Source organism: Motacilla alba, chromosome 1, assembly GCF_015832195.1.
Source record: "Motacilla alba alba isolate MOTALB_02 chromosome 1, Motacilla_alba_V1.0_pri, whole genome shotgun sequence".
Lineage (NCBI taxonomy): Eukaryota > Metazoa > Chordata > Aves > Passeriformes > Motacillidae > Motacilla > Motacilla alba.
Genome location: NC_052016.1, coordinates 63725961 through 63747877, shown reverse-complemented (window position 1 = coordinate 63747877; position 21917 = coordinate 63725961). Strand labels below are relative to the sequence as shown.

At 41.7% G+C, this 21917-nt stretch overlaps 1 protein-coding gene and 1 non-coding gene across 2 annotated transcripts in view; one reads left to right on the top strand and one right to left on the bottom strand.

Annotated features, from left to right (window-relative positions):
• GTF2F2 (general transcription factor IIF subunit 2) overlaps positions 1 to 21864 on the top strand; it is an 87000-nt gene extending 65136 nt beyond the window's left edge. Inside the window, exons 7-9 of the mRNA XM_038126809.1 lie at positions 3655 to 3754; positions 8536 to 8679; positions 13193 to 21864. Of these exons, the coding sequence (XP_037982737.1) occupies positions 3655 to 3754; positions 8536 to 8679; positions 13193 to 13312 (364 nt within the window). The 3' untranslated portion in view covers positions 13313 to 21864. The remainder of the gene's footprint in view (positions 1 to 3654; positions 3755 to 8535; positions 8680 to 13192) is intronic.
• On the bottom strand, positions 21200 to 21335 carry LOC119710666. Its single transcript, XR_005259598.1, has one exon. It is a non-coding gene; the product is annotated as a small nucleolar RNA SNORA31 (small nucleolar RNA).
• Positions 21865 to 21917: the final 53 nt, after the last annotated feature.

Here is a 21917-nt window from a genome sequence, read left to right as displayed (position 1 = left end):
GGTTAATACTGCTTTTTAAGTTCTGTTTAAGAAATTTTAAATAATTAAAAGTAATTCTATCTGTAACATGTTAAAACATCTATCTAAAAGGCTAGTACAATTTCCAGTTTATAGTTTTCGGTATGTATTTTTGAGTGTATAATTACTGGAATGTATAAATTTATATATTAAATCAAATTTTTTCAGACAACATCTATGCAAATTTAAAAAGTCAATTATATTCCCCCCAACATACTACTTTCTGAATGTAACAGAATTGCAGCATGATTTTGAAAAAAAACCAAACAACCATGCTGTATTTTCCCTGCAGATAGTGTCTGTATCAACAAATCATCTGGACAAAATGATTATGGACTGTTTGTCTCTACCCTTTGTAATGCGCTAAGCAAATTTCAGTGCTTCATCCCCGCGTGAACCACTTGCTAATTTGGTGTTTATACCATGTTTGTCAGTCTCTTTATTCATGCATTTTTGTGAGGCCAATTCCAGATGTGCATCAGCTATTATTCCACGTAGGATTGTGTGACAATATTCCACCTGCAAGCCCTGTGGAAGGAACGTAAAGGAAGGTAACCTGAGGCTCTGTGCAATCGTGAAAGCTGCTGTAAAATAAATGGGAAGGGCAGCCATTAGGGAGAAGAGCAAGATGCATGTGTAGAATAAAAGCTATTAATAAAAAGCTTTGCCTCCTGAGTCACCATGCTTCCCTTATAAATTTCCATATTGGCATGTGGCCACTGCTGTAATTGTTTGCATTAAAAAGTAGTATCAGGAATGTCATGTATTTTTAGCTCTCACTACAGCAGTAGAAACCAAAATAAAGGTTAACATTTTACTGTAAGCCAGTTTTCTAAAGACCATCTGAGATCTGTGAGATCTGTGGTTGTAATTTGGAAACCTTTGGCAAGAAATATCAAAGTACAACACAAATATCTCTGAAATTCCAGAAACATACATTTGTAGCTGATGCATTTGTTACTTGCTATGTATAGATCTTTCTGAAGTCTTCTGCCATTCCACAAACAAGCTCAGTTGGTCCCTCTCCATTTTCACTTGATTGGCTTTCATTCTGTTTCTAAGCAGTCAGTAAGTTTTTCTTTGTTTTCAGGATTATGTGCTGGAGAAATTTACTTGTTAAATGTACCTTCACTTCCATCAACCTTTGGAGGGAGGCCTCTGAGAAGTCTATTAGCTCCCTTACACATTTGGTTTTCTACTGGTTTGGAAATTGGGAGGTTAACATAAAAGAGCTGAAATGCATACCCTGGATGAGGAGTGAAAAAATATTAAGAAATAAATTGGTAATGTACTTTTGTGCAAAGAAGAATTCATTTAAGGAAGCTGCACTGAATGGGAGTTGAAATTTCCTGTATTGTAATTTTAAAATGCCAGATCAGGAAGAGGCCTTGAACATGAGTGGTGTCTAAAGTCCATGGCTGACAATTCATCATTGAAGAGTTCTTTGTCTGTGTACCTGAAGAAATAGAGATATTGTTAATTTACATTGTAAAGAGTAATGAATATGAAGCCCAGTGCAAGGAGGATTAATCACAAAGATAGGTCAGTGTTGAATGCCTGGCGCTCCCTGAAAACGTGACACCATCTCATGTATTTAGGTATTGTTAGGACCCTGTGCTGTAGCTGTTACGAGAAGGACTCTGGAGCTACATTGCAAATCAAATAATCTGGTGCACGTGAAGTTGGTGCAGTGGCCTTGGAGGGGAAGAGGGTGACAAGAATTCCCAGTTCGTCTCAAGGAGCCCCTGTCTCATGAACAGGAGCAGTATCAGTAAATGGGTTGAGCAGGAAGTCTCCTTTATCAAGGAAAAATGGGGGGAGAAGTGAGATGAAGAATAGCTAGAATACAGGCAAGGAAGAACTGGAAAACTCTCCAGACCTAACCAATAGAAACATGATGAAGTGGAAAAAAAAAAGAACTAAGCCAAACTATGTAAAAATTAAAGCTAAACTATTTAAAAATTTAAAAAGTCATTGGGACCAAAAAGAAAAATATTAAGCAATGGAGAAGTAGAGAAAAAGACAGATTGGTAGAAAAGACAGTGATTTAGTTTTGGTCTATGCCTTTTGTGAAACATGAGTTTAGAAGGTCTTTGGTAACCAGATGAAGAAAATCTTTAAAATCATTTAATTAGATTGAAGGCCAAAAGATAAACTCTTGTGATAAGCAAAACATGTTCACTGTTCATTTACCTTCCAATTGATTTTCCTTCTTCCTTTTGCAGACTTGTCATTTTTTTCTGTAGTTTTAACTACTCTTAAGCAACCGTTGCCTCATATTCTACGTTTTATGATATAAAGATTCAAGAGGGAGCAAGTTTATCTATGTGTGAGAAAAAACTGTCCCCACTTACTGGACAGCAATACCAGCTATGAGGAATGATTTTCTTCATTTCAAGTCACTACAACTAGAGAATTTATTTCTTGATTTAATACTTCCTTCAAATGTAATTTATTTAGGTTGTCCAGGTGTTAATTCAGAAACACACTGAATTTAAATTTTATCTTTTTGGGTGTAAATGATATTTTTACAAAAATAGATAAGTGATCTCAAATATTTACAGTTGTTTTTAAAGATCTGTCAGTTTTATAATTTGTATGTTTTACACTAGTAAACATGCAGTTATTATTTGCATTAATGTCACCATATTAATTTTGTTTGGAAGGAAGCAAGCATCACTGTGCATTTATTGGGCTGTGTTATACTGTATTTAGTGGAAATTGACTCCTCTGCCTACAAGATACACATTTGGAAACAAAACTGCTTCACTGATAATTAACATGTTAATCAGATGTGCTTTAAAGCCATTGTGTCTGAAAGGCCATTGTCCTGTGCTTTTCTAGAGCTTGGTTTCTTGCCTCTACATTTCAAGTAGAAATTCTTGAGTGCTAAATCTGAATTAAATTGAACACTCCCTCTACATCAACATACAGAAGCTTTAAATTACATGGGGATAAGCTTGACAAGATATCCTCAACCAATGACCTTCTGAGAGTCTTTCCCAAAGAGAATTGAAGGTCACCTATTGTTATCTGTGTGATAGAGACTTGATTACACATTGATTTGAAGCTGGGTAGATTTTTCTGTCTTCATGTCTTTATAATGCTCTTAAAACTGTTATTTGCACTCTCTTACTGTACTGTAACGTCAAAAGAAAGGTCACAGAAATTTATGTTTTTACATTTCAATATCTAAGAGAAGGTTATGGGTTATCAGAGGTGGATGAAAATCTTTTTTCATCCCTCAGCTGAGTAAGCTGTGAGATTCTGCATTCATTTGGGTTGGGTTTGATCTTTTTTAAGAGCGAGGGGTTTTTTTCAATCTCAGCATTAGGCTTTTGCAGTGAAATTTGTGTTCAAAGTTCAGTTTTAGTATCTTCTCTACAGCTGTTTGATTTTCAGCATTTCAGTATCTTCTGTAGCATACAGCACCCTAATAGTTCAGTGTCCTTAAGCAAAAATAGAGTAAGAAGAACTTAATTCAGAAGAGTGCATCTGTTTTGCCTTATAGATTGTTTGCAACTGATCCTTGATAATGGCTGGTTCATAATTGCAAATTTTTAGAATTCACTTTGAGTGTATGCTTATCTGAACTTTTTTTTCTTGTTTGTTTTTGGTGTTTTTTTTCTTTTGTAGATTACAGATAGAAGAATCTTCTAAACCTGTAAGGTTATCACAGCAGCTGGACAAAGCTGTAACCACAAACTATAAACCAGTGGCTAATCATCAATATAACGTAAGTAGCTTTTAGTATTTTCCCTTCTTTTCTTCAGGAGGAATTTGGCTTAGGACTCCAGGACTGCTCTGCTGCTGTCCAGCAGCTCTTTTGCTCACAGTTGACCACTGTCTTTGGTAATGCTCTGTCATCCGGTTTCTCCTTGATTTTGTCTTCTGGGGATCTTCTTTCTGTCTCAGGACAGTATCATCCTTGGGGCTAAGGTCTGCCAGTCGTAACTGTCTTGTGTTATCTGATGGAGGGCAGACCACCTTCACCCAACCCTTTTTAGTGGCTTTATTACATTCTTCCTCTAATCTTTTTTTTAAATGTAATTCTGACATTTGTGGATGAAAGGCAGTTCTGGCTTTGTGCTATGAGATGTGGAAACGCTCTTTTGAGCCAAATAACTTATCATCTGCAGGAGGGTAAAGGACTTGAAAAGAATCATTAGTTTCCAGTCCTTTGGAGGAATTGGCAACAAGTAGAAAGAGTAACAGCTGATAATTTTTCTCAGTTTCCTACCTTCACAGTACATGTTATTGGCATCATTGGCTTTGTCAATATTACACCCACACTGCTGTTCCAGATCGGTTGATGTACATATAAACTGTAACGTCCTTTTCCTTAAAGATACTCTTTGAGTATGTTGAATGTGAGCAACATTAAGTCATACTGAAAATGAATCATTGTGTTAGTCATTTAAACTTTTACACTTTTTATTAAGATTTTATTTACATAAAACAAGTGACAATATACTGGATGATATTTAAGCATTATTATGAAAGTCAGTCTATTGCCACAGAACCAGAAATAATAATTTTTCTCTCATGGGTCTGTTTTGTAGTAGTTACTGTTCAAAGTCTGCTCTGTACATGGATGATCATACCAATATAACTATTGCAGCTGAGCGAATACCATTTAACCAAAACAGTCACACTGATGTGTGCCTACTATGCGGATGCAGTTTTACATCAGTATATTGTTTTATGATGCTGCTGGTGTTCTTCTTTAATTCTGGAATAAGCTTTGGTGGGGTACAGCTTCTCTTTTTAGTGGGATGCTGTTCCATTTCCCTGACATCAGCATAATTATAACAGTATGACTACAACCTAGAGATAATCTTTGTGTCTTTATTCCAGCTGCAAACTGCAGGTCATCATATCATTATGGAAATTTAAATCTTGTGTGAGATTGAGGGGGTATAACCAGGCCTGTTAAAAGTGATTATGCTCTTATGTCCTAATTATTGTATTTTTAATGGTTACATAGCTGTTCATGGTCATGGAAATCCATCAGCAGTGTGTTTAGTTTTCATGTCTACCTTAAAGGTGTTCTGATGAGAAAAATCTTGTAAGACGTACTTGAGTCACCTTGACCACCTTGCCTTGACTCTAAAGGCCGAGGCATGACTACTTTCTACAAAATCTTTATTTTCATTAAGTCTTTTATTAAAGTTCAGGTTAGATAGCTGAAAGGGTATATAACTGGGAGAAAAAGTCCATGAACTTCTAAAACCACTTGGTTGAATTTTTGTGCTGTTTTCAAGCAGCAACTGCTTTCTTAGAACCTGCTGCATTGCATGTAATCGTATGGGTGCTGTGCTGAGGACAGACTGGACTTTCACAAGAAAGAAATAAAAATGTACAAACTGTCATATACATTAATACAGTCATCATCTGGGCAGTTTCTGAGGGAAGAATGAGTATCTACTAAGTAAGACAGAAAGGGTTAACATTTCTGGAAGGAAAGAATATAAAATGGGGCTTAAGTGTGGCTGCTTCATGTACCTATAAATGCACATACAGCAGGAAGGAGGAGGGAAATAAATTATATGTGGAATAGTAATAACTTGTTTGAATTCAAGGACTGGGAAAGTGGTTAGGGTTTTTTTGCAAGAAATTATATTACAACTACCTTTTCATTTGAAGAAATTGCAATTCCATTACAATATATGCTAAGATTGTAACTTAGCTTTTCTTCTCTAGGAAAAGACCTCCATTATATTAAATGTGTTATGACCTCCATAAATATTAAATGTGTTTTCAAAGTTGCAAGGCTAGTATTCTTGAAGTTGGAACCTTTCTGTGACTTAATTATTTTTCATAATACAGCAGAAAGGTTCTTGAGTGGTTCTGGTTACGCCTTCAGAGGCTTCTTTTAGTGGTTTCTTTGTGTTCCTCTCTTCCCAATGTCCTGCACTGTAGAGGTTGGTACCCATGCTCCAGGAGACAAAAAAACCTTTAGGACTACTTTAAAGCATCTTTAGATGAAACTTTGGATTTATTCTAACTTCTCTATCACTTTTGTAGTCGCTGTTTACCAAAGCAGTTACATCAGCTTCAGTATTAATGATACTTTCAAGAAGGCAATTTTGGCAGCTTTTCAGCAAGCTTAGCAACATCCTGGGAAGGTAAACAAAGAGAAATTGATTTCAGTATGAAGTCTTTGGGGATAAACTCACAACTTCTATGCTAAACAGCTTGTTCTAAAATGGTCCTTCCTTGAAATAAAATAGTATTTGAATGTTTTCTAAATTAAAAAAAACACAGAACTTTAAAGACATCTAATTAGTTTACAGTGTAGGTGCATTCCATTACATGACTATTAAAAAGTGCTTTAAGCCTACTACATAGAAGATCCTGTTTGCAAAGAAAACAGGAAGGAAAAAAGTGAAAGGCTGCATTGTAACTTGCTGTGAGCAGTGTATTCACAAGGCCAAAAAGAAGAAATCAGCAACAGAAGACACCAAGCTTTTTTTTTTTTGCACTTCATAATGTGCACTTTTATCAGACAACAGTGGAAACTGTTGCTGAGGTTAGAGGAAAATGCTAGAGTATTGCTAATTAGAGAGTGGGCAACTGGGGCACCAGCAGCTAATAACTTTTCAATAAAGGGAGGGTTTGATACACAGTTTTTTATGTGAGTTGATTTTATACATTAATGAATTAAGACTATTAGAGTATTCATATGGAATTTTTTTAGTAATTGTCTGTTGGACTTCCAGAAGAAGCAAATGTTTTGGCTTGCTATTGTTTAAAGGAAGGCTAGTGTCATAGGTTTATCGAGTCTGTGGTGCAGCAGCTCTGCTCTGGATCCTGGCAACCAAGATGATGTACTGTCAAGCTGGTTTGCTTGATGTTACAGTTTGCTATGTTGCAGAGCTGTTACTTTTTTGGAGATTTATTCTTCTTTAAATGCACTAGCTAAAGAGTTAAATAATTAAACTGTATTTACTGGATAAAAACCAATTGCATGATGGGTTTGTGTGGTGAGATTGTAGCTTTTATAACACTGCATGGAGTTGGAAAAGCAGACAAGTATTTCGTTGTGCACACTCATTTTCGTTTAAATCAGAAGTAAGACACTTCAAGCTACAGGCTAGGAACAATTGCTCTGCATGCAGTCTAATGATGTACATCCATTTCAGAATGTGAAGAAGGTAGTTGGCTGGCTGGAGACCTGGGAGCCACAGCAAAGGTGGCAATATTCTTTAGCCACTTTGGGACAGCTACCAAGAGACAGGCTATTTTCACTCTGAGAGTAGGAGGGAGTTAGCTGGCAAGGATACATAGGAAAAATTATGAATTGGGCCATAAAACCAATCTTTCTTCTTAAAAATAAGATCTTTAGTATCTAGTAGATCTGTGTATTTTCATTTCTAGGCTTTTCATCTGAAGGTCTTCCTTTTCAGAGTCAGATTTGAGCCATCAGAAGCAGAACGACTGCCATACAGAATTATCCCATTTACAGCCAGGCGTGTGTCCCTTATTGATCACATGCATCTTTTCTGCTGTACATTGTGCCGCTATGGATTCACCCACGCAGTTTGCCTGAAAGCACTTAATGATTACATGACTTACACTACCTTCTGGATCACTTTTGTTGGTTCCAAGGAGCTGGCTGGTTTTCTGTTCCAGGGTGGTATTGGGGGTGGGTGAGGTGATGTGCTGGCAGGTGTCGTGGTTGGTGCTCTCTGGCGACTGGGGTTTCTTTGGGGTGTGCTGGTCTGTGCTTCTGATGATGAATCAGAGGAAGTATTTTTGGAGGTGATAAAAGTTTCTGTGAAAATATATAGTCATCTGGTGCGGATTATAATGGTTAAGTAACTTTTAATGTACAGTTTGAAGTAGGATGATGTGTGGCAACAAGGGGCCTCTCCCTGCTTAGAAGGTTTGGTTTTTTGGGACTAGTGCAACTTCATGTGTGCTACTCTGGTTTCTCCTGAAGAGAAACCATCCACATCCTCAAAGTGTGTCTTTGAAGATTGGTTCTATATTGAATGGAGTTTATGCCTTGAGTGCTGCTTCTGGAGAAAATGAGGCAGCATACAAGGGCCATTGGGAACATTCTTTGGGCAGGTGCTTGTTGTGATTGTGGATGTAGCCATGTTAGCCTGTGGATTTTCCTGAGCATGGTAGTTTGGCATTTGTCATTGTACCTCAGAAGCTGGTACCAACAGAGGTGGAGTGAGAATACCGTCTCAGTTTGGATTCCTATATTATTATTAGTTTTTTTCTGGGTTTGGGCACCTGCAGGCTCTGTTTCTGGGTTTGTTGTTTGTTTTTTTTTTTCTGGTTAAAGCAGATAAATCTGAGAAGGTTATTGTGCTGGGGACAAAATGCTTAGTTTATGTTCATAAAAGAATATTTGAACGTTCAAAAGAAAACTTTCCAGATGAAAAGGACTCAGTCATTGAACAGTGTTTTGTTAAATAGAAGACATTTTTTGTAGCTTAATGTTCAGCACTGAGAATTATACAGCATTACATGTGAATGTCTTTAAAACGTGTTTTGTAACAGATTGAATATGAGAAGAAGAAGAAAGAAGACGGAAAAAGAGCTCGAGCTGATAAACAACAAGTGTTGGACATGCTTTTTTCAGCCTTTGAGAAACATCAGTATTACAACATTAAAGACCTGGTGGACATAACCAAACAGCCAGTGGTATGTACTGCAAGTCTTGTACATACAACCATTTTCAGTAGTTACTACTGTGTGTATTTCACATATCTAGAAAATAGTTTAATATGTGTTATATGCCTTAGAAACTCCTCTCTAAATATGTTTTACAACAAACTGAAGTCACCAAATTTTAAGTTCAGCATTGTAGGACAGTGTAGGATACCAGACATTGTAGTGAGTGTGCTTTTTCTTGACAGAGATGGTTTAAATAACCTAAATGGTCTCTTTTTTATTTAGGTTTGTTTTAATACCAGGAACCAAATTCTGTAATGCTCTCATGTCTCCCCTGCTACTCCTGTCCTCACTGAAACCTAGTTTTGGCAGCAGCAGCTTATGTTAGTCTATGGTCAGCCCTTCCCTCAGCTTCTGAACTTTATTTTGGCACTACAACAGGTGTTGCTCTTTTTCTGTATTTCATGGAATTTGTATTAAATGCAGGGATTATTCATGCTAGGAGCTCAGGCATCGTGAGCTCAGGCTCAATGCCTCCAAAATCACTGGATTTCCTTCACAAATAGGGTAATTTTTAGGTTAAGAGTTTAGGTGGTTGATATTTAGGATTTATTTGGGGTTTGCTTTTAAGCAGTGTTTCAATACACAGACAAGAAAAGCACCAAGACATCTGCATGTATGATGGTTTTGTTGTCTTGCTATATCTGTCAGCCTCTTCATGTATGAACCATAAGTTTTCAGTTCTTTCCCTTCTTTCCGTGTTCAAGCTTTCCTTGAGCAGATCAGGCAAGAGTGGGAGGGTGACAGTGACATGCAAAGGACCTTCAGTGTTTTTGATGTTTTTCACTGCCAACTTCAATATCTATCCTCAACCCAGCTGCAGATTTCAGAAGACTTAAGGGGACTTAATTGAGTCTAAATGGAGCAACAATGTCACAGGTTGTTAGAGCTAAGGCAGAAGAAAGGACAGCTGGATTATGGAAAAAATACTCTGTAAAAAAAGGGGCAGAAAGGAAGGTGCTTACTAGATTTGCTCACTTCACATTTAGAATGAAGTGTATCTCTGTCAGAGCCTTTGTATAAGTGAACAATCTGTATGGTTAGAAGCTGCACGAAGATGTTACCCAAGTAAAATCCATGTAGGTTCACTGTGTTCTAGTGCCTTGAAAGAAACTTGAAAGTTGAGTAACATATCCATGTCTTCCATTCATTTATCTCATGAGTCAGCTCCATATCTCTGCGGCAGAGAAGGTGTGTGGGTCATGGGAGCTGAGAAGGAGGAAGGAATAGAAGGAAGGTATGGAGGAAGTGGCAAGAAAATTTTAAGTGGGTTTTATTTTTGGTAAGAGAAGTGTGGCAGTCACTATCTCGATCACTTTGAAAGCAAGTCTCAGATTTATCTCATCTACCATGACATCAGCTTGCAGTAGTCACCCACAACTCCCACTTAAGCCACTGGAGATCTTGAAGTTACAAATAAATAAAGGTACTTTTCTTATGTAATGGTAAATGTAAATAGTGAATTAAACCCTTGCTACAGAATTTGTTGCATGTTACACAAGAAGTTGCTGCCATCTTTATTTGTGTCATGAAATCACAAAACAAGTATTTTCTGAATGTAAATGACTGCTATATTAGGGAAACCTGGATTTGTTTTTCATTCTAATGCAAAATTACAATTTGCAGTAGTAGGCAAATCTTGAGCCACCTACCCAGATGTAAGTATTAAATGCTCCCTGGAAATATTGCAGTAATTCCAGAATTGGGCTTCATGGCTGAGAACATAATACTGTTAGTGAGAAATCAAATATTTGCGAAGAATGGAAGCAGGATAGAGCCAGTGGCCTAAGAACGGTATTTTTAAAAAATTGAGTAGATTGTTTGGATTTTTTCTTCTATTTTAGCTTTAAGTAATGGTTATCCTAAATACAACAGGGTTTGTTTCACCCTCAAAGTTTCAGAAGGATTTTTAGAGCTTGTAAGTTAGCTCCTCAGTAATTTTTATCCCATAATTCCATGATAACATCTCACTTTATGTGGAAAAAATCATGAGGAAAGGTAGAACAGAGCAGAAGATGCTTTAAATGTATGAACAGATCACCTACAGATGAGTTTCTGTGCTAGAATTATATGTACATAAACACACTGGATCCCTTTCTGAGAAAAAATTGTGGCCCCCTGATTAGCGATCACCAGACTCTAAAATTCAGTATTTGGCATCACTGGGAGTAGTGTGGCGTTTCTCTCCATGGTACAGTGTCAAAGCACTGTACTTCAAGATACACAGGCCAGCCTGTGTCGTGCAGACCCAGGTGGGGAGTCCTGGTTTCTAGGAGGAGAATTGATCCTGCAGGAAAAATCATAACATCCCCTGAACTCATCTCTTCAAGCCACTTGTTCTCAGGTACAATACAGCACTGTTGGATTATCCATGTTTCATAATTGTCTAAAAACTCCAGCAGTTCAGTGTTGTCTGTGCACACACAGTGATGTTTTGGGGTTAATGCTCTGAGCTGCCCTCCCTAACACCTCTCCTGCCTGGTTACCCCCTGCAGCAGAGATGGGAAGTAAGTGGCAAATCCTCAGCTGCTGCAGTTCACGCTTCCAGCTTGAAGTGCTGTTACCTGTGTCACAGACCCTACTTTGGTATTTGCTTTGGGTTGGTTTTGTTCCATTTTGTTACACTCTTGGAAGTTTTGCCCTGAGAGAAGCAGAACTGCCTGAGTAGTTAGGTCTGAAAAGTACTTGAAATTAAAAATAGTCCTCGTGTAGCTGGGTGGGTGGTTTTGGGTGGGTGTTATGGAAAGTTCAGCCATAGTGGTTTTACTCTGCCGGAGCCCAGCAGCAGCATCACACCTTGTGACCCAGCTTCCCAGGCAGACTAGATCTGCCAGCTCGAGAACTGCACATCAGTGTACCTCATAGCATTGAGTGCAGTTGTGGGGGATTTTTTCCAGTTCTCTGTCCATGTGATCTGAAGCAAAATTTAACCTTGCAGCCAGGTGTTTCTCCCATCCACTCTGCCATGCTCTGAAGTGTCTGTCGGTGACACGGCCTTGCGTGCAGGCAGTGGGGATGCAGGTGTGCACATCTGCACACACCCATGCAGAAATGCCTGCTTCACCTGCTCCCAGCACCTTTTGCACCGTGCGCGGTGCATCGCTGCCACAGCGAGCGTGTGTCCCGGGTACCTGAGGGGAACAATGACGGCATCTCTGCAACAGAGGAGGTGTGCGAGGAGGGGACGGCGGTGATCTGCTGCTGCCACCTGCTGGGGTTTGCATCTGCGCCCCGGAAGGCTGCGGAGCCATCCCTGCACAGGGAACTCCCTGCTCCTGAGCACAGCTGCTCTGCTCAAAGGAAACACCCTAGAAGACCCTAAGAAGCTGGTTCATGTGCACATCCCTGACAGTCACCTTTCTTACGCGTTGGGCTGCTTTGCATACTTTTGGTGTGTACCTGGAGAGGAAGAGTAAGGAAAGGTTTTAGTAAAATACACTTATTTTACTGACTGAGAACATATTTTTTGTTCATGTATTTCCTAGCTTTTCCATTTAGCGAAGGGGGAAAGAGTGCATGGAACACTTAGACAAGCAACCTTTCTTATTTTCCTGTGTCTTCAACATGTATTTGTTGGTTTTAATGGCTTGGAGTACGTTGATATTTAGTGGAACTGCAGATGCAGAAAATACAAGCATTCCAACAACTCCAGTTCAATATAAGCACTCCAACAGGATTAAATTGCTCTAACTGGAGCAATTATGAATTTAATGTGGGGATTCTTAAACTGTGGTCTGTAGTTGCCATGACAATCCACTCATCTCAGTCCCAATTAATAATTAAACAAACAAGCAGGCTCTTGTGACTCTTAAGAAAATTACTGGTGTTTATTATAAAGAGTGAAGGAGGGCAATATCAGTGAGTCGTGTTTTGTCAAAGATTATTATACTACTGCCATAATAGCTCTACTTGTTTTGGTTTTTTTCTTTCTCTTCCAAGCCTTAATATTTTAAGGTATTAGAAAATTCTCAGACGTACACTCAGCTCTCCTCTAAAAATGAGGCCATAATAAAATGCTTAAAGCTTTGCAAAATGGTATAAAAACCAACAGCTTGAGGCTTTGACAAAGTCTGAATAAGGCAAGGATTTTCAAGATAATCCCAGCCCAAGCAGGAAGAAAGGTCAAGAGCTTTTAGCTCAATTGGAGGAATTCCAGCAGGAGGAAGATGTGTGGCATAATAGTTCCCAAGAGGTGCTGATGACTTCATTTCAGCAGCCCCTGGAGTACTTGTCTCAGAGGGACTGCCTGGGAGCCATCACCTCTGGGGCTTGGGTGCTCCCTGCTGCATCCCTTGGGGCTTGTGCTAATCCCTGCTGGTGCCTGAGGGTCGAAGTCTATCCCAGAGTCCTTCCCACACCAGTTAGTGCCCATCAGCCAGCCAGGCTGTCTGCCCCTTAGGAATTGAGTCCATGCAATTGAACAGGTGTGCAAGAACTGTGGCAATTGCCTGCCTGTTTAATTTGAACTTTTGTTTCCTTTCAGATATACTTGAAAGAAATTCTGAGAGAAATAGGCATCTACAATGTGAAGGGGACCCACAAAAACACATGGGAGCTGAAGCCGGAATACAGACATTACCAAGGAGAAGAAAAGAGTGATTAACAAAAGTATTTATGGTGTAAGAGTGATTGCACTGAGGGATCTGTGGTGTTTACAGACAGGACTGAGCACAGTGCAATTATGCAAGGATAAAGATAAATTATCAGCTGATACTTTGTAATTTTCTGTAGCTTTTTTCCCCAAGGAGTATTTCTTGTATGTTTCTATATATGCTTTGTCTTTTGACAGGAAAAGTTTGCAGAATAAACTTGTTTTAGATTTATCTTTATTAGAAATCTTCTGAGTTCTCCTCTTACTTTTTCTTGGTAGCTTTGTGGCATTTCTAAGTCTCAATAACTTTGATGTAAAATGTGTTTTAGAGGAAACCATAACTTTTTGGGTTTGCATTCCAGTGTACCCAGGTTAATACCCTCGGTTCTGCTGGGATCTGTCAGGGCTTTGTCTGGAAGCCTGAAAATGTGCACAACCCTTTGTGCAATGTTGGAATGGACATGATGCTCCTCCTGTTATCAGGTTTTAGGAAGAACAGCCACAACCATGGTGCTCATCACTATCCTTAGACTCCCTGGGAACAAATCAATGCAGTTAAAAACCCGTAAAGTCAGTGGGAAGATGTCAGTCCCCTCCATGTGATTACTGAGAAAAAATGAAATGTCTGTTGGGTACAGCAAGGAACAGGTTTCTCTTTTGTTTGGTTTTTATGCTGATACCTATGTTCTGTTTAAGCATATCAATAAAAGTATTATTTTAATTTGTACCACACAGTATTGACCTGAACACATTGTGATTTAGATAGCACAAGTCTGAAGTGTTTTTTTGAAAGTATGTTTTTATTGCTGGCTTTGCCACTGGGTTCCTCTGTGGTTTGGGAAAGATTGCTAAATGTGTCTGTGTCTCTGTTCCCCTTTTTTGAAATGCACACTGCAAGGGTTATTCCTTCAACATCCTTTTTAGGAGGGAACAGGGAAGGGACTATTTAATTATATTCTCAGAATTTATGTTTATAAATAATATATTTAATATATTTAATATATTTAAATATATTCTCAGAATTTATGTTAAAATGAGAGCAAAGAACACAGAGTGGGGATAACCTCATTATTATACCTGTAAATTAAGCAGGTGAGGTTTGATAGCTCAGCTTTCACATTCTCTCATGTCCTTCATGTGTAAGCATCATTTCTGCTCACCCTAATGACACAGGAGGTCTGTGTGAGAAGCAAACATTCCATTATTGGTCCACTTGGAAGCAATGAAAGGCTGTGGGAGTGGTCAAGTGCTTTCAGAGGTTTGTAAAACAACTCTTATACATAAGTCACACAATTTTGCTCAATTCATTTTTTCTAGAGTTGTTTGTGTAGGTATCTCTCTATAGCTATACTTGGGGCTAGTGCTCAGCATCCTTTGGCATTAAGTGCCCAGTTCCCAGGAGAGGGACTGCTGAGAGTTTTGAAGAGCAGATCGCATTCCGGGAGGGTGTGTGCTTTCACAAATACTGCCACTGACTCGTGTTTCCTGCTCTACAGCAGGACCCAGCTGGCAGATGGCTGCAGGAGCCATCTGAGGTGCTGAGAGGAGCACAGGAAGTCAGCCTTTGTGTCTGGCTGTGGAACATGATGTGCTCCTGGGCAGTAGCCAGAGCCTGCTCACCCTGCTGTCCCCATCTCACTGCTCGAGTCCTCTGTGTGTGGACTTGTGTTCAGGGATGTGTAGAATGAAAGCTCTTGCTTTTCACGTTGGGCTCCTGTGGGATCCATGTCCTGTTTCAGCAGGTGAAGCTGAAGCACCCAGCAAGTTTAGGTAAGCTTCTCCTTTGTATTGCTCCTCACATGGTCCTCTAACACCATGCAGGGGGATGCCATGCAGTCCTGATTAAGTAGTGGTGTAATTCCTTACCAGAAGTAAAAATGACTGTGACATTCCAGAGGGAAATGGTTACCTTGAGTGGAATCCCCAGCAGAATTAGTTTAGCAGGAAAGTTTTGGATCTGCTTGTATTTCTGGTTTTATGTGAGCTGCTTCACAGTTTGTCTTCAGTTGAGAGGGACATAATCAGTCAGCATGAAATGCCTGAACATGTAAGTAAAGGAGGTATTTTATTGATCTGCAGAGTGCCTTTGGACAGGGTAAATAAGCTCTGCTCAGGAGTAATGGAAAATGTGCAGAGCGCTCCATTTTTTATGGGGTTTATGCTCTTTGCAAAGGGCTGATTTTTTTATGGTTATCATTAAAAACCTGTAGAGTGCTAGAAGTAAACAGAAAAAAGAAGCAGTGGAGTTTTCAACCAGTGAGCAGCCAGAAAGGTTGAGGAATGCCAAGGTGTACTGGTTTGCTTGCAGCCTTCTGTGAAGGAGCACCAGTTATAAATAATGAGGAGCAGGACAGTGAGGAAACACCATTTCAAAAACGGAAATGCACTATCACAGTAAACTAAGAAAAGATAACCAATGGAGAGTCCAGAAGCCAGGTACCTTGTAAGCTACTTTTTTACCTGTTTCCTGCATGATTTTGAAGTTTTTCTAGCATGTTGGGGTGTGATTGGAATTTTAGCCTCAAAAGCTGCCACAAAATCCAAGTGGCATGAGAGCAGGGAACAGTGAGTCCACAGAGATGCTGATCTAGAGCATGAAAAGATGCTCTCCTGTGCTAGCAGCAGGACCTGTGCCATGAATTCAAGGGCTCTGCTGGCTCCTGCCTGGTGGGAGCACGTGTTAAAGATGAAGGTGGAGTTTTTAGGTGCCCTTGGCAGGTCATCATCCAGCCTGCAGCTAAGCCATGGGATCTTAGAGTACAAACCATCGTAGAGACAGAAGCAGCAAGATAAACATGCTGCTATGAGCCCCATATTCTACCTTCTGCAATAACCCAGGCCACTGCAGGACTAGTCTAAATTCATGCAAGGCTGGGATAATGACTGAGCATTTCGGAGAACCTCGTTTGGATCCATCGCTTAATAACCAGCAAAACCTCTCCCGCTCCGCTGCACTTGTTCTGCACAACACCCTTACACAAGTGCTGTTGGCAGGATTTCCATCTGCCAGAAGAGAGGAGGAGGCTCGCAGGCGTTCCAGTCTTATTCCCTAGCCCCCACATTTGGATTAATTTAAACTCTGGACTCGCAGCAGTGATGAACAATTCCCTGCTGGTCTTCCCATGTGCTGCTGTCTCTGCTCGATGCTGAACTCTGCTCATGCAGATGTTCTTCAATATTAGTGGTCAGAACGCTGCTTGGCGAGCAGGTCCCACAGGCATGAGCAGAAGTTTCTGTGTGCTAAATGCCATTAAATAAGATTAAAAGCATGTCCAGTCTCCAGCCTTGCTTGTTCCAAATAACCAGTTTGAGTCATTGGAAATTTCATACATGGTAAGCTCAGGCAGTACCAGCAGGGACCTGAGCAGACACGAGGTGACAGCCACTCCTTTAGAGATCCCCTGCTCACTCAACCTCCCTTCTCTTTCCCCCCACGCCAGGGAAATTGTCCTCCAGAGGAGAATCAAAGTAAAACTCGTATGTTGAGAAAGAACAGTTTAATAACTGATGATTAGTAAAATACAGTAGTAATGGTAAAAAATTATAAAAATGCTAATAGAAAGGGAAAAACAAGTGATGGACAATACAAGTGCTCATTACCCTCTGACTGATGGGCCCCCCTTATGGGTAAGTCCCTCCCATTTATATACTGGGCATGGCATTCTGTGGTGTGGAATATCCCTGGTGAGCCCAGGTCCTTTGTCCTAGCTATGCTTTCCCCACCCCCCCGTTTCTTTTGCATCCCTTCTCGCTGGCAGTGTGCATGAGACAACAGAAAAACGTCCTTGACATAGGGTAAACAGGACGTAGTAGAAAAACATCAGTGTGTTACCAGCACCGCTCAGTTCTGAATCCAAAACACAGCACTGTAACAGCTACCGAGAAGAAATTAACTCAGAAATGAGCACAGCTGAAAATCAAGACACAGGGTACCAGGATGGCACATGCTGCTGGAGGCAGCTGGTGGTCTGGGGCAGCTGTAGCTGGGGGGTGAAGGGCAGAGATGACTCCCTGAAACACTTTTTTGTGGGCAGTGTGAGGAAGCACCAGCAGCTGCAGGCAGTTCTGTGGCTGCAGCAGCCACAGTTGCAGGGACAGCGAAATCATCCCTCCCTACTGCCACGGGAGAGGCCGAGGGCACCCAGCTCGGGTGCAGACACAGCTGTAGGTAGAGCACCTCTACCTCAGCCCTTGAACCAGACCACTCCAGTAGCAATAGTGAGGTTTTAGTAGCTGAGGAGAACAGGAGTACCCAGCTTTACATGGCTACTTTTCAATCACTCTGCTACAAATAATTTGGGAAGCTGATCTTTAAAAAACTTTCTCGACATCTATGTTTAGCTGGACTGCTTTGTGCCAGCACATCTGCACCTCACTGAGGATAGGAAAAAAGAGGTTTGCTCTCTAAAATGCCAGCAGTGCTTCCTTCCTACTGCTGCTGGTTACAGATGGGGAGGAGAATCCCAGCTGTTAGCTCCCAGGATAAAGTGTGGGCTGCAGAGAAACAATGGTTCAGCATTTTATCAGTATGTCCAGCTGCTGCCACATTGGCAACGCTGGCATCACACAACCAAAATGGTCTTAAAAAGGTCTTCAAGTGTGTTTGGATCTCTTCTGCCTGAGGTGGAAGGTGATGAATGCAGCTCTAGTGGATTAAAATGCCCGGCAGCCATGTGCATCCTCAATATCCCACCCACTCCTGCAGAACACACTGGCAGGGTTGCCAATATTTGCTGGCACCCAATAAAAAGCTCCCTCAAGCCTCCAGCCCTGGCCACAGGCACTTGGCTGTGATCTTTGCACAACAGCTTCCAGCTGCAGCTTCTACCAAAAGGCAGCCAAGACACAGGGACTGCAAACCAGCAAGATTGTGCTCCTGTGAATGGATTTGGTACTGTTTGGGGCAAAAAGTGCCAGGCTTGGCTAGGGCTTTTTCCTCCTACGAAGATGTTCATCCTTGAGCTAATGAACATAGTGTTTAACTGCTGCTCTCCCACTGCCAGCTACAGTGACACTGAGATTTTCTGGTCCAGAGCAAAACATCCCAGCTTACAATGGCAGTGACACCCCAGGGAAGTGGCTACAGAGCTAAAAGTGCAGATGGAGGTTCACAAGAGCAGAGGGAGGCATCCTACCTCTTCCAAGTGAGCAGCAGAGTATGAGAAAGCAGAAGTATCTTGATGTGGATACTATTGCTCTTTAATGAAAGCATCCTCCCTGAACAGCTGCCCACTGCCAAGATGAAAGTGGGCTGTCTTGTGCCAGCTCAACAGCCAGGGACTTGCTTAGGGAAGTAAGTGAATTGCAGCTTTTCCAATTTTTTTCCAAATTTAAAAAAAAAAAAATCAGTCTTATTTTATTTGGTAACAACCATGTCCTGTGGTTATTGTAACTGCCTTCTAGCTGTGACCTAAACTGAGTTAAAAAATAAATTCACAAAAAAAGCTCCCAACACCAATCAAACCCAACTGTGTTTCCTACATACTTTCAGAATCTTCCCTTTGCAGGTTCTCCCTCCTTGTGCCAAAGCTGAGGGCTGCACAAGGTTTAAAGACCCACTTGGGCTCTGGCATCCACCCCCAGCTCAGTGGGCAAAGCTGGGCACCCCAGAGGGGCGGTGGGGACACCAGTGCCTCTCCCAGCATGCCAGATGTTCCCTGCACTGCATGAACACCCTCAGGTACGCATCCTTTCTCCTCAAAGCAGATGGACAAGCAGCAAAATGGATACTAACATCAGTCACTGGGGCATTTGGGGTTTTTTGTTTGCTTCCAGAGGGCAAAAATGGAGTGAATTTATAAGTGGGGTAGCAAAACTGTAAGACAATAAGCAGACATTGAGGGCAAAAAGTCAAGGAGACCATGGGACATGTGCCCAGCACAGCAGCTGCTTCCTTCAGCCCCAAGGCATCGCTCCTTTAACCACAGAAGGCTGAAACTAGAAAGGCAGGTTTTTCTCTTTATAAGCAAATCAACCTTCTTTCTCCTGTCAGCATCCAGTTCATAGTGGGTGCAGGAGCAGCCTCCTGGCCCCACAGAGCCTGAGACCCCAGCCAGCATAAGGGAGGTTTCTACCCAACTGCTTAACCTGCTCCATGTGACTCAGGGAAAATGCAATTTGGATCCTTCCCAAATCCATTGAAAGTATCTTTCTAGGAATGTGAGATGCAAGCCTGATAAGCACAATTTAAAACAAGACTGGGCTAAGTGTTAAAGCTGTCCTTTAGTTCCGCCTGTATTTTAAGCAGCAGCAGGCTAATTTGTTGTCATGGGGGATTTTATCAATTTAATAACTCCAAAGATGTTGTCTGAAGTACCAAGACTTTCCTTTCCAAACCACTTCAGCTTTTCAGGCCTAGGAAAGAAACAGCTGCTTGAGATGAAGATGGGACAGAAGAAGAGGAATTACGCTCTGAGGAAATACGCAGACTTCCTCCCCAACACGGAGCTGCGTCATGAACTACGGACAAGTGCATTTACCAGCACGGGCCTCCTCCTTCACAGCACGCAGTGACTCCCACCTCTCGCTCACCCTGGCTGCACAGCAGGCAGCTACCACAGCAGTGCAGCTGCAGCAACCACTTGGCCCTGCCGCAGTCCTTCCCTGCCACACCCTGCCTGGTGCATCTGACAGACATGATGCTGCAGAGCAGCAAGACTTATCCTCTTCCCTGAAAAACTGAAGGCAGCAATGCATTTTTGGGAAGTGCAGTGAGCGCAGCAAGAACGTTGCACTTGCAGCTCCCTGAAGAAACAAACAAAACCTGCATCTCCAGAGCCTTTGAAATGACATTTCCTTACAGCAGGCTGAAAGGAGCCTTCCCACCGGAGGCTGTGCTGTGCAGAAGAGCACACCTGCCTGGAGCACAGAACTCCCTAGTTAGGAATGTTTGCACACAGCAATTAAATACCCCAGTGAGCCTGGAGTACAGACAGGATGACACACAATTTGCCATTCAACCAAGCAGCAAGGCTGTGTTCATCATGCTTTGAAGCACCTGCTTTTCAAAGCAGCTCTGCATCTGTACACAGGTGCCACGTGGCAATTTGCTCCAGGCTGGTGGCCAGGGCTCCCAGCCTTGGCAGGACCAGCCAGTGGGGGGAGGAGTCGCTCTCACGTATCAGCTCCAGAATTTCAAACACTGACTCACAGGAAGTGGGAGCCAGGGCTATGAGGGGCAGCACAGGCACAGCAGCACTGCCCTGCCCACACTAACTTTACTCAGCTGAGGACTGCTTCCTCTCCCTCTCTTTTAATGCTCTCATTTTTAATGAAGATGCATCAGGAAAGAGAAGATAACATCCTCACCCGGTCCCATTAAACACATCCTCTGCAAGGAAAGCATAAGTTGCCTCAGTGACTTTATCTAGGCTTTGAACCTGCCTCCCAGCCTCACTGGGTGAAGCAGGCTACAACAAAATCGTACTTTATCCAGCACAGCTGACCCAAAATCCTTTACTGAACAAACTTAAAAACCCAAAAATTTAAAAAAAATCCATATATACATGAAGTTCCCCCAGAACTATAATAGGGCATATTTAACCAGAACAGGAACCTGGGAGATAACTAGGGCACACTCCACTCCCTCCTCCAGTCTCTCACTCCTCCCAGCCTTCTGCCACATCTATCTCACCCCTGCAGAACCCCCCTCCACCTCCACCCTCCAGCACCAGGGGCCAAAAACTGACACAAGACAGCAAAGATGTGAAAACTCTGAAGGAGATAAACAGTTAGCAAGTGGGCCATGCCCTCCCCTTTCAGGCACCTTAACCTCCTATGCCTCTGCCATCACTGCAGGAGGAAAAAAGTTAATGATTATCAGTCCAAGGCAACATCCCTGCTCAGGAACAGGGTCAGCAGCAACAGGCACCCCCTTGCTCCAGGTGGGGCTCTGAAGGAATTTGTGTTCCTTTATTCAATCCAAACTGCCACCGGTTCAGACAGGCAGAAAGCGCAAGGAACCAGTTACTGTTGCATCTCAAAGGAGAACCTGAGAAGCAACAGTGTTTGCTCCAGGTCTGTCAAACAGATGCATTGCCTAACAAGGAACACAGCAGGAACATAACTTACAAACACTCAGGTAAATCCCAAGTACAGGCATTCACCTGGTTTGGAGGAAGTCTAGGGCAGAGCTAGGCCATTCCAACATCTCTCTCCAAGAGGCCAAGTACAGAAAAAGCTAAAATCCTGCAACTTGACTGAATTGTAATTCGTATGCTCCCCAAGAGCTGTCAAATTCAAAGTACCCCAGCCAAGTTGTGCTGGAAAACTGAGCCACTTCATCTTCTCTCCCCAGTATTCCCATTCAGCCTCCTGCCTTGATCTTGGAGACATACTACAGCTCAAGAGAGGCTCAAGTGCTCTTGTCTGACAAAGCAGCTCAGCCAGCACTCAGCTTGAGTAGCACATATTCCATGCTGGGATGTTTTTATTATTAATTTCTTATCTCTTCCAGAGATAAATCTCTGCACAATCACAAAAGATGAACGTGGTCCACTCCATTATGACATTTCTTGGACTTTGCCTTATTGACATGAACCTGCTTTTGCACTCCAGCACCACAGGCAAACTGTGAAATCTGTCTGGAAACAGTCCAGTTGTAGTGCTCTAGCACCAG